Genomic DNA, 13,791 nt, shown 5'->3' with positions numbered 1-13,791 from the left:
TAGACGCCCTGGAAAACCTGGGAAATCAATTACGGTTCGTGACGACTCTGTCATAATCATGAACCTTATTGACAACCCCGACCTTCCTCTCCGTATTCAGGACAAAAATGATAGGATGCTCTGGGGAGAATTGAACATGAGACTTGAACTCCCTAGAATAGAGCCTTTGACGGTCACACGGCTCACTCGGGGGAAGGACTCTAACCACCTAAACCACCCGAGGCTGCTTCGTGTTACACTTAAGAATGCCTCCGACGTAGAGGACGTCCTGCTAGCCAGTCACTTACTGAAGTCCGATGGGAACGTAAGAATACTGCCCGACATACCGTATTCTGAACGAAATCTCATCCGGAACATCCCTAAGGAATCTCGCGGGGCGTTTTTCCGTGGACGAAATATCATTGTGCAAGGTGTACAGGAAAATATGGACCCAACTCAAGCAAACTCTGATATTCGAGAATGGAAATTCATTATTCACTCCTTAAAACTCAAAAACATACTGACCCAACAGGTGATGCGACTAGCCAAGAGAGACGGAGACTCTAGACCCCGGCTATTGAAGATAACCTTCCCATCCTCCCACATAGCGCCTGCAACTCTGGAAGCATTTCGTGCCACCAGACGTCTGTTACCATTTGGCATCCAGATGCATCCGGATAGGCCCCACGACAGCAGGATCAAGCACAAACGAAAGCTGGAGCTGACAATTCCACATGTGGACTGTCTTGATCATAAAAAAAAGTATAAAGGACAGGAACTACCAACTCGGTAAACATTGTATAGGTAGGCTACCTGTCCACTCACGAACGTCTCATATAGACACACAGGAAGACGCTCACGCATTCCAAATTGAAAGCATAAACTGCCTATACACGAACGCCGCGAGCTTGCCAAACAAAATGGACGAGCTACGTGAACTTAGCAACGTTAATGATGCTCATCTGATAGGAATATCCAAAACTTGGATAACGTCTCAGTTTACGGACCAGGAGCTAGCAATACCTGGAATGTCTTTATTTCGCAACGACAGGAAAATTGGAATGGGGGGTGGGGTAGCATTATACATACGGTCATGCCTGGATGCGCACCGACTTCACAACCAAGAGTTTCTCAATCTTGATGAGTCAGTATGGTGCTCAGTAAGATTGTCTACCACCTCGAGGTGTCTAGTTGGGGTCATCTACAGGAAGCCCACTGCCGACATCGAGTATGACAAACGTCTGCTGGAAGGATTAACTCGCTCTACGCGTCTCGGATTCTCTCATATCCTGATTCTAGGGGACTTCAATCTTCCTAGAATCAACTTCGTGGAACATACATACATTGGTGGTGACAACTCTACTGAAGCTCTGTTCTTCAACCTTATCGGTGACCTGGGATTATTCGAAAATGTGAAGTCGGCAACTCGTTGGAGAAACAGCCAGACGCCGTCGCGCTTAGACTGGGTATTCACAAATGAAGAATTCCTAGTCGACGACCTCTCAATCCTGGCTCCCCTGGGGACAAGTGATCACGCCGTCTTATCATTCAGCTTTGTCAGCAAAACGGTGCTACGATATCCTACTAGCAACAAGCGCTGGAACTTCAAACGGTTGAATGTGTTAGCTTTACAGGACTATATACAACAGATGAATTGGGATGTTCACCCTCAACTTGAAGTGGATGCTCACTGGGATTTTTTTACTGCACACGATCTTATGTGCTACAGAGCATTCAGTTCCTCAAATGGTCCCAAAAAGCTACAAGCAACCTCCAATCATCAAGAACCGCACTCATTGTATGCTAAGCCGCAGAAGGCACTGCTGGGCCGAATATAAACGAACTGACAATAACGACGCATACAGGCAATATAAACACATAAGGAACATATGTTCAAAGGCAATAAGAGAAGACAGGCTTCAGTACCAGCCCAAGCTTATCGATAAATTCGCTTCCAATCCGAAAAGCTTATTCAGTTACGCAGCTTATCTTCGAAAAGGCAAAACTGGAGTTTCCCAACTGCTTGGTCCTAATGGCCCGACCAATAACTACGGTGATGCCGCTAACCTTTTGGCCGAACAATACTCTCAGACATTCCAGTCGATCCACATCAACTATGCTGACGAAAGCTTCACCTGCACCTGTTCAGGACTTTCCGAAGTGGACCTGAGTGCTGACCTGGTGCTCCGTAAACTGCAGCACCTAAGAAAAGACACTTCTCCTGGTCCGGATATGGTTCATTCCGCTGTATTGAGGGGAGCAGCTTCAATCCTGGCATCACCACTTAGTGTGATGTTTACATACTCGATAAGCAGAGGCAGACTACCGGAAATATGGAAGCTGGCCCACATCACACCAATTTTCAAAGGAGGTCGACACAGTGAACCCTCAAGCTACCGACCAGTGGCTCTTCTCTCCATACCTTCTAAAATTATGGAGTCTCTAATATACGACGGTATGCAAGAATACTTATCATCTTTAAAGTTCTTCTCACCCCATCAGCATGGTTTCAGAAAAGGTCATTCTTGTATGACCAACCTGCTGACTGCGGTGGATAGATGGACAACCATCCTTGATCGCAAGGGTAAGGTTGACGTCATTTACCTGGATTTCTCAAAAGCTTTTGATAGGGTCAACCACGTATGTCTTATCAATAAGCTTAGACGATTGGGCATCAAACCCCCTTTGATTGACTGGCTCACTTCATATCTAGAAAACCGACACCTTAAGGTCAGGGTTAACTCCACTCTCTCTCAGGCTATGGAATGTCCTAGTGGGGTCCCGCAGGGCTCAATACTAGGACCTCTTCTCTTCTTGATTTACATTACCGATCTTCCTCAACAAGTTTCATCTGACTTATCGCTTTTTGCTGATGATGTGAAACTTTGGAGAGAGATACGTAACCATAAGGATATACTAGTACTTCAGGAGGATCTGATCCGACTTCAAAGTCGGGCAGACGACAACGGACTTACCTTCAACACTTCAAAGTGCAAAGGAGTCCATCTGCGACATGTTGCAGACTATAGATACAACTTAGGTAACTCCTCTCTAGAAGTTTCCCAAGTCGAAAAAGATTTAGGAGTGTTGGTACACTACGACCCGAAGTCGTATGTGAACTGTGACAAAAACGCCTCTCAAGCAAACCTTGCACTGGTAACATTGAAGTGCATTTTTGGCCAGTTTGACGGTAGAACTTTCCACATAATCTTCAACAGTTTTATTCGTCCCCATTTAGAGTACGGAGACAGTATTTCCTCCCTACCCCCAAAAGGATAAGGACACTCTGGAACGTATCCAACGTCGAGCCACGAAATCAGTTCGGGGACTCAAATTCAAACCTTACGAAGAGCGCCTCAAATCACTTAACCTTTACCCGTTAGAGTACAGGCGTCTTAGAGGTGATCTTCTTATGACTTAAGGTATCCTCAACACTTCTGCTCATCCCCTTAAACATCTTCTTAAGCTTAGTCACAACACTAACCTAAGAGGTAACACCCAGAAATTGGAGACCCTACATAGCAGAACAGACTGCAGACACAACTTCTACTCCGTTAGAGTTGTCAAGTGCTGGAATTCGCTGCCGACTGAGCTAGTCCAAGCGACTTCCCAGGAGTCCTTTAAGAGGAAACTTGACTTATTCTTAAGGACTAAGGATAACATATTATTATGATTTACCAAATTCATTTTTTTCCTCTATTATCGTTCATATACCTAGGTTTTTGCCTGGAGGTATTGGTGATCCACTGCCACTAGACACGGAAGCCCGTTAAGCGAAAGCTTCTTCTATTCCGTCCTCAACCATTTGAACCATTTTGAACCATTCTCGATATTATGTAACTTATATGACAGCCGGTTGTGAGGAACTTCGTCAAAAGCCTTGCTGAATTCAATATAAACGACATCTATAGGTGACTTTCGGTCTTTTAGAGCATACCAACTTTCATAGGCTACCGATAAGTTTGCGAGACATAAATCAACTGTTCTAAAACCATGTTGCTTTTTAGAAAGAATCCGACTTTCACCTAGATACTTAACCAACTCCTTCCGAATAGTCTTTTCCAAAGTTTTAACAACCACTCCGTGTAGGTTTACAGATTTGTAGTTCTAAGGTTTGTGTCTTGTACCTGTTTTGAAGAAAGGACTTCCTACTGTATTATTCATGTCTTCTAGTAATCTACCCTGGTTTACAGATAGATTAAGGCATATGCTTAGATGATTCGAGACAAAATTTGTTAGTTCCTTTAGTAACCTAGGATGCATTTCATCTGGTCCCATGGATTTGCCTAGAAAAAGCTCATTAACAGACCAAGGACATCGAGTTCTTTAATGGTCACGTTGTTCAATGTGTGTGTAGGGCTTTGCACTAACTGAAGGGGAGGATCTCACCACGGTGTATATATTGCTAAAGTGATTTGAGAATACCTGAGCTTTATCATAATCGTTCCTCATCAATGATGCAGCACTACTTGTGTTATGCTGAATTCAACTTCTCAGACTCGTTTTATCTTCAATATGCATATACACCTAATACATATTGATTATCTTTTGCACTTAATTGAGACTTTCATAGCATCACCCCAAACTATGACTGCACGCACAAACACTTATTCCAACGTCATACCTTACCGCAACAATAAGTTATTTACTTATTAATTTATTTTGTTTTCTTTTATTTTTATTGCTCGTTTTGAGATATATACATAGTTGTTTATTCTTGTTCTGCGTTAAGCTATTTACATAATCCGAGTCTCCTTTACTTCTGTTTCCTTAGTTTCTTCCTTTCCTTCTTCAAAATCAATTCAAAATACAATTTCTCATGTATTTGCTTCCAAGACGTTTGGTCTGACTTGGGCTGACACATGCTCGTAATGAACAACTATATGGAAATCAAGTATTTGGACTGTATGTTCACTTTTACTTAGGTGTGGCATATAATGGAGGTTTGTGACGTCATTTTCATTATGGATCAATATGAATAAGGATGATTCGGAGCCCGGGTCGTACGTGTTTGCTTCTTTCATATATTGAGCCAGTACTTATGCGATAACCACGTCAACTGGTTTCTGTTGGGGAAAACTTTCTGACAATTCAGTCCTCAGAATTCTCCAGTCTACCGTAGGTCCATTAAGGTTTCCTAATATTAAACATCGACCACTTGCTGACTCAGTGTTGAAACCCTTTAGCAAGACCTCATTCACCCAACAGTTTGGACTGCGGCAGACCAAATCAATCACAACTCTCGTCTTGTGCATTTCGAGCATCAACTAACTAACTTGTATGTCCCAATTTCCTGGGATACGTTATTAATAGAGGTAATGAGATAATATTTCTAATTAATAGAGCTATTTCTTCTTCACACCCCTGGATTCTGCCAGCGTTTACTAATGTGAAACTTTCAAAACCAAGTTTCCTCCTTCCTGAAGACTGTGTCAGCCTTGTTTCTATGACTACAATCACATCCGGCTTAGCAGCGTCTATCTGTACACCCAGCTACTATCGCTTGTTGAAAAAGCTACATACACCTGCATAGCAGATCCGAAAACCACTTAAATGGCTTCGAGCAGCATTTAAAAGGGCTTCAGCATCATTAGCCCTCCAAAGCTTCACTACATGAGAATTTACATTTCTAAGGTCCTTCTTTCCAGCATATAGCCGTAGTTTGGGTTTCTTTTTGGCTTCTGGTCTTTTTATATAGCTCATGAGCGGACAGCATTTGCAGACAAAATCTCATGACCCTTTTACTTTATGCCTATTCCGTTTCACGTCCATTTGACCACCTGGTCCATAAACCTTCAGCAAGGTGACTCCGGAGATATCCTGTGGCGCACACACTTAGCGGTAACATCCTTTGCACTCATCTCACAGTATGCCGCTTTCCACAATGTATCAACAACCTGAACGTTGCTAATCGCTTTTTCTGTGATGTTCAGTGATCAATCAGACGTTTGCCAAAAGAAACTGGACACAAACAATAACCAGAGACAAAAGAACTGGCGACCAGGGAAAAGTGAAGACCTGTATATAGTTATGACCATACGATGAGAGCCCATCTCCTCAAAAGTGTAGATGATAAATTACCGTCGAGAAAATGGTACTCTTGGTGATTACCGTGATCGAAATAAATTCGACTACAGCAAAAACAGTAGTCTTGATGCACAGTGGTAAGAGATTGTTCTGTAGGATAGCGACAATATTCTCAGGTGCTTTATAATGTTGGAGGAAATTTCACGAGGTTCTCTTATCTATGTTGTCAAATACTTTCTCATAATCGAGAGTGTCGTTTTATAGTGACGATTTTCATTCAACGGATCGCTCAACAATGACCCAAAATGTCGCGATTCAGTCTGTGCATGGTAGATGCTTTGAAAATCCAGGTTGTTTATGTCGAAGAAGGGGGTTTGTAGGGTTGTAATCTATTTCAGATAATAATACCATATTAACCATAGACCTAATTCCAGAATTTTAGATTTGTCATGTTGTGACTATCTAATCTATAAGACCTTACGTGGAAGTGATATCATTTTTTACCCCGACTCATCGTATCATGACAACCCGCGATGTGATGTTGAACACTTAGGAAGAACACATTTTGGCTGGGGATAGAATAAAATATTTCATTTTCAGTTTGAAAAGGACAGGAGGCTTGATGGCCTGTGTTAGTCCTGGTGATGATGGTCTCTCAGCTGATCTAGCTTTCTTTTGAAAAAGTCGACGGATGGAGCCTCAACCACGTGCTGAGGTAATGAATTACACTCGTTAGTGATTCGATGGGAAAGTCGGTAATCAGCTGACAAGTGATTCGTTCTGGGCTTGTGAACTTTTTTGGAGTGTCTTCGTAAATTCTCTGTTTTGGGATACAAGAAAAATGAGGGCATATCAGGTGCAAATTTGTCATTAAGCAATTTGAAAACTGTAATCAAGTCGCCTCTGATTCTTCTATATGACAGCGGTAATAGGTTTAGCTTAGTCAGTCTAGTACCATACAGGAGCTTCGCTATTCCGGGAATAAGCTTAGTTGCTGTTCTCTGAAACCTTTCCAAGAGTTCACTGTCTTTTTTAGGCATGGGCTAGCGTCTTGTATGCAGTACTCATGTTTTGGATGCACGAATATTGTATACAAAGTCAGAAACTTTTTAGCGTCGAGATGACTAAAAGCCTTACGTTCTAAAACTTTTGGAGGCTATTGCACGGCAGTGTGCGTAGTCTTGAAATCCTGACTAACGATGACTCACAAGTCACTGTGTGTCTGGAGAATATGTAGCTTAGTGTTATTCATCATGTATGTATCTGTACCCTGATGGTCAATATGCATCACAATACACTTGGAAATATTTATCGGCCTCTTCAAAGTTCGAGACCAATCAGATGACTTCTTCAGGTCTTTTTGAAGTTCTAAACTATTACCCTTACCTCACATATCTCTATATCTTGAAATCGTCAGCACATAGCAAAACCGATGATGATAGGAGACGGGTGAGGTCATTTACGTACAAGAGGAATAGCACTGGCCCCAAAACTGTACCCTGAGGCACTTCGCTATGCACAGTTTCCCAGCTAGACAACTTTGAGTTCACCCGTACTCTTTGTTGGCGCCCAATTAGGAAGTCTTTTATCCACATCGTTAGATTGCTTCCAACCCCTACATTTCTTAACTTACATAACAGCCGGTTGTGAGGAACTTTGTCAAAAACTTTGCTGAAGTCAATGTAGGCTACGTCTATAGGCAACTTTTGGCCTTTAAAAGCGCACCAGCTTTCACGAGTCACCAATAAGTTAGTGAGACAGGAATAACCTGTTTACAAACGATGCTCCTTTTCCGAAAGGATCTGATTTTCATCGAGATATTTAAACTGCTCCCTCCGAATAATCTTTATGTGAAATTTTAACAATCACACTAGCTAAGCTAACTGGTCAGTAATTCTCAGGTTTATGTTTCATATCTGTTTTGAAGACGGGACTTACTATGGCGTTCTTACAGTCTTTTGTTAAACGACCCTGGGCTACGGGTAGGTTAAAACATATTCTTGAGGGGTTCTCAACAAAGTTAGCTAATTCCTTTAGTAACCTAGGATGCAGTTCATCAGGTCCAGTGGATTTGACTATGTCAAACTTAATTAACAGACCAAGGACATCGAGTTCTTAAATGGTCATGCTGTCCAGTGTTTGTGTGGAAAGGTTCTTCATGGACTGGTGGGAAAGGTGTTTCTATGATATGTACATTGCTAAGGTATTTTGAGAATACTTGAGCTTTGTCAAAGTCATTCTCCACTACTGTCTCCCAATAGTGCTGGAATAATACCTCTTCCTTTTGTCCTTTGGTTTATATACGAATACAAGCGTTTAGAACATTGTTTCTAACAGTTTTCAGTCCATCTTGTTGACTTCCAACTTTCGCCATGAAGACCTAGTTCACTTTTTACTGGCTTGATACGCACTAGTTTCACTGAGAGCACTATCTATGGACAAATGCAATTAGCTTTTCTATGACTGATACAACTATCAATTTAGACCAATGTCCCTAGTGGCCATTTAACATCCGGTCTTACTATGAAGCTTCTGGGTGGGAGTGGAATAAAAATGTTGATTTATTTAGATTTAAACTTATCTATATCACACCCAAGAAGACATCGTTTTAGGTTAGAACAAAAAATAACTCGTGAAATATTTCAGAGCTTTTACGCATAAAGATCTGTTAGTAATGGAGTCCTCTCCTGTAATTGAGAGGAATGGCAATTTTTAAGGGAAACTATAGAGAAATTCAAGTAGTTCTGTGTCACCAGATTCTTCAGTCATTTTCTCTTTAATTCGGGAGTGACAGTAAACGATATTTGACAAAAACTACTTTTCACGATGTAGATAAGTTTGCGAAATCAGTAATACTAAAGTAAACATGAGTACAAAATAGTATGAAAGTACTAAGACAATTCTAATACCAACAGGCACAATTACTAATTATCGCAACATATAGACAGATTAAACGTGGGAAATTACAAGGTTAAATCGTTGGGGATATATACTAATTACTTCTCCATCGATCAGAAGAAAACTCTTAAAAGCAATGCATACGTGTACAATCAAAGCTCTGTATCAGGTATATGCGGGAATAAATTGTCAAACTCTTCAGTTTCGCTTTATGCTGGTGTCAGATTTGCATGGGTTTTATGATGAATATTATTCACAGGATAATTTTTGAGGTTCATATCAGACAATTGTGAGTAGTTAGTAAAATCATGTTTAAAGGGCAACTCAGAGACTTTTGAGAGAGCAAAGATGACGCGAACATAAGTAATTTAGGATCTAAGTATCTAAATATACTAAGAGTATATCGAGAAGTCAAATTTTCTAATTCAACCTTACCGTAGATTGAGGTACCTAATTGACCGAGGAATCGTTTTGAACTAGATATATCCTTTATATTCGCTTCCTTTAGGTTGGGAGAACACAGAGGACATATCATGTGACTTTATGTTTTAATAGTACACATGATCCTTATAACATAGTTATTTCCTAACAAGTAATTAGCTCTCGGAGCCTACTACGCGAAGTACAGTATGCACCGACTACTGACTCATCTAAGAAAGATTGTACGCACGAGAACACCATCGAGGAACCTAGACAATTTCTTAGCATTCTGTCCGCAAAAGACGAATTCCAAACTCGATTTATTGGATAATGAATTTCCTGGCTAGGTCACGATTCGAAAGCGGACTCATTGACATCGTGCCAACCAGTACACTTGTTGACCATAATGCTCCTGGTATGTATGTTGATTTTCGACATTTTCACAGGAGCCATCCTTATATTCTATTAATAGTATACTCATCTTAGATAGTGAAGGGAAGCGCATTTTAGCGAAGGTAGTACAGTATCTCAAACAAAATTTAATTTTGTAGTATTATGACTCATCGTTTCCATCTGTTAAGCTCCAACTCGAATTCGAGTCGAAACTATTCAAGAAAACAAGCAAAACTAACGGTGGTAAGTCCTGGTCGATTTTTTTGTTAGTTATCTCTAAATTAAAGTCCCAATGAAACCGGCTTCGGATGTCCTTTAAGCTGTCTTCTGAAATATAACTTGTACGTTTAGAATGGAATTAGAAATTATATTGTGATTAGTATTTGAAAATAAGCCTTATTTGAGTGAATGTGTAGTAGTTTAATGTTCAATTGCTATTAACAACCGTCTACTCCGTTACTATTTCTTATTGTTAGTGGTCCATCCCGTTTTACACCCTCGTAGATAAAAGTAAACATAAATAATTTTAATTAGCCTTGCTAGTGGTCAAAACCACAAAGCTATTAGGAATAGCACCTACCGTCCATGCAGTTTGCCCTCGTCAATTATGAGTATAAAAGTTCAAGGTACCATTAGCAATCCTTGTAGTTTACTGTACTGCAGAGATCTATTCTCATTTTCGAAGTTCTAACATGGTTACCGATTTATCGTACTTTAGTAGGCGTGCCGGCAATCCAAAACTGTAGATAATGAGGATCTGGATATAAAGCAGTTGATTTCGGTTTTTGGACGTCTTTTGAGAGGTGGTCAGTCCAAGCCAAAAGGAATATTGAGGAGATCCTCTACAATTCCCAACATCCTAGCGTTCGTATATTGATATGAATTAAAGCTGTAATCAGTCACTTTCAAGATTCCTAAGAATCAGATAACTCAATTCCTGGCCGATGTACTTGACTCTTATCTAATGATTTTTGTTACTGAGTACATTTTTATGTTTATGGAACGATGGATTTTTATTTAAAAATGCCAATGCTCAGAAGTACTCGTTTAAATATCATTTTGGAGTTACCTAATTCTTAGTATATGAACTTAAAATGTTTCCAAGTTTATCACATCCTCTTCTTATAGTTCTACGTTTCATTGCCGTTGCGTAATGTTAACGAAAAATATTTTGTTTTATTAGGATGAAGTTTCTTACTCCAAAGATTTTTCACATAAAATAAACCCCATTGTGCTTTCTAGACTCCCTCCAATTGAATATCCACTTTTTCGTTTATACACTCATTTTTATGTACTTAAAATAATATGGTCAGCTCTCTGGCTAGAACTTATGATACTAGTAGTTCAACAAAATTGCAGTTTGTTTTCAGGGTTACTATATACATGTATACATCATTTATCAACGTAGAGCTTAGCATAGTTATGCACTGCTGTAAGTTGCCACACATCACCAGCACACCAAATTGAATTTGACAAGGTACATAGTGAAATAGACGGGAATAACGTAGTAGTAATTACAGTTAAAAAAAATAAAGATAGGGCAGACAGAATAAAAAGGTATGCATTGAGATCTCGAAATGCAAGATTAAAAAATAAAAAATGAATGCATCTGTGTCATGTTAAGCCGTGTCATCCACTCTATAGTTGTTACTCGCAATGAGCACATGGGCCCAAACCAGGTAGCCCGTATCTGCCAACATGACTCAAACCAAAAGACACTGATTCCACAGGACTTTTTTCAACGTATTGCTAAGTCAGGAAACATCGCCTGTCGAGGTAAGCTTTGACTAGGCATACATAACATATGTCCTCTCTCTATATATTCGGGAGTACATTTGTGAACATGTAATAGTTAATTGAGCTACCTTTTCATTAAAAGTAAAACATCTGGTCCGTTATGCCAGTTTTTATAATTCAGGCAGTTTGAAAACGAAATTCATGTGTGTCATCATCCCGTTCTATGAGTTTAGCGCCAACCGCTGGGGATAATGTCGACTCGTCACTAAGGGTTACACAGGACAATGCATGTCGTAACTACCCTTTTGCCCTTTAACTAATAAAGCTCATTGACTACCTTTAATTTCAGGTTCAGACGTTTAAGCTTAAGAAATGCGTCTGCCCAATCGATGAAAAATTTCTTCTTAATAACCCCTATTGATAAAATTTTTATGGCAATACAAGGACATTGAAGTGATCATTTTGAAACTGGCTTATTATCTGTTAATCAATATAGAAAAACTTCTTATAATTACCAAAGTTTCCCGTTGTCCTAAGGATTTACTCCAATCATAATTGTTTGTACGTGTTATTTTCGCCAAATCGGTATAGTATTTGTTGCTCTTTCTATTTTCTAGCGGAAATCACGTTGCTGGACGGCGCGACATGTGTTTATCGTAACGTAGGCGATCTTTACTTTTATGTCGTTGGGGATGCTAACGAAAATGAAGTAAGTTACGTAATAAACCTTCCATTTTGTAAGTTATTACTCGTCAGTGCCCTTCAGTGCTTGTACGATTCTGTCAGCCAAGCTCTGAAACGATCAGTTGAAAAGAAAACACTGATGGATAATCTAGATTTAATTTTCCTTATAGTTGATGAACTGTGTCATAATGGGTAAATCGTGGAGTAAAATAATATCTTCTTTAAAGTATACTGTTAGAGTCCGACGCAACCGCGTTGATGTCTCGAGTTGGTGCAAGGACAGATGATATCCCACTTGGAGAGCAAACCGTCGCACAGGTAATTTTAGCTCTTTTTTGTCAGTATCCACGTTTGGCAGATCAGTCTGTTTACCATAAGTTCGTTGTGGATGTACCTTTGAGTGCGATTTCTTCTGTCACTACTGTTGCGTAACTTGGTCTCATATACTTATATGGAGTGAAATAAGCTTTAATATACGAAAACTGATGAGATATGATATGCTGTTAAACGCTAATGGCTGTTTATCTGTTAAACAACCTACAGAGTTTTATTGCAGTGAAGAGTCACCAATGTATTCACGGAACGTTTCTAGTTTGGTTTCCTACTCACTTATCTGTCAACTGTTACTGGTGCAGATTCACAACAAACGTTACTTCTTTCATAAGCAACGTATTGAATAAGTGTACCAGTTCTAGAGTTTAGAAATAATTGTTTGAGACACATTTCTATCGAAAAACTGCCATAACGTTTTCCTGTAACCAGCGCAAGTCTGTTCGCTAACTAGATCACAATCATTCATCATTAACGTGAAGCGTAGCACAGATGCGCGTTGAGCAAAGTTCCCATCTCACATTAGTACAAACTTGAACAACTGAAGTACAATCCCACCTTGCTGTGTTCATTTTATTGGATAGTTTTAGTCAACTGCCTTTAAAATCAAAATACATAAGATTTTTCTTTTCCACAACATACAGGCTATCCAAAATGCAAAAGAACAAATACGCATGTCTTTAATCAAATAGTTCAGTGAAATGGACATATATTATTCATTTTTATTGTTTTTTTGATGGGGCAATATGGGTTAGTAATTGAGTAACAGCTTTTGTATCTACTCCAACATTTGTCACATTACAGTTGTTGATATTTAACAAGTCTTCTCTCACATATCCTGACCGCTGCTGGTGAATTTTTACAAGCTAACTAATTCATCAAGCCTTATTTTGGTGTGTGCAATAGTAAATCTGGAGTTCGTGAAGTACATCTCAAATCATTTGGTAGACAATTCATGGTAAAGGATGAGCTCTACAATATGGGATGTTGTTGTTAAGAGTCGCAAAATCAAAAGTTTTTAGCTGGGTATATCACTTAAGTCTTTTCAGTGCATATCCAGCTTTCTTTTTTTTTACTTTTCTCAATGTATGTTTGATGAGTAACCCCGCTGACGCTCAAGCACTATCCGGAGTAGTGTTGAGCCTTAGAACACCGTTAAAAGTATGTAAATAACCATAATCCCTACTATGTGTTGGGATTCGGCAGTGATTTAGTTCTCTACTGAAAGATGAAGTTAGAAACTCGAGCAACGAGTCCTTTTCGATATCCGAATAAAGTTAAACACATTCTTCTTGATATCCTGCTCCAAAAAATTAAATCTTG

The 13,791-nt window shown here is 39.6% G+C and overlaps 1 protein-coding gene across 2 annotated transcripts; it reads left to right on the top strand.

Annotated features, from left to right (window-relative positions):
* Positions 1-9,679: 9,679 nt before the first annotated feature.
* Smp_020220.1 (putative zeta-coat protein) lies at positions 9,680-13,284 on the top strand (the record flags this gene model as incomplete). 2 transcript variants are annotated; one of them, XM_018793443.1, is made up of 7 exons in its annotated part: positions 9,680-9,739; positions 9,771-9,839; positions 9,876-9,960; positions 12,072-12,163; positions 12,197-12,330; positions 12,366-12,456; positions 13,113-13,284. In XM_018793443.1, the coding sequence occupies 7 exons, from the start codon at positions 9,731-9,733 to the stop codon at positions 13,158-13,160; spliced, it is 528 nt and encodes a 175-aa protein (XP_018647955.1). In that variant the 3' UTR covers positions 13,161-13,284. The 2 variants fall into 2 exon arrangements, with proteins under 2 accessions (XP_018647955.1, XP_018647956.1); XM_018793444.1 differs by lacking the exon at positions 13,113-13,284 and having other exon boundaries at positions 9,731-9,739; positions 12,366-12,668.
* Positions 13,285-13,791: the final 507 nt, after the last annotated feature.

This window comes from Schistosoma mansoni, chromosome 1 (assembly GCF_000237925.1).
Source record: "Schistosoma mansoni strain Puerto Rico chromosome 1, complete genome".
Lineage (NCBI taxonomy): Eukaryota > Metazoa > Platyhelminthes > Trematoda > Strigeidida > Schistosomatidae > Schistosoma > Schistosoma mansoni.
Note: the sequence above shows the minus strand (reverse complement) of the source record. Positions and strands in the feature narration are given on the sequence as shown.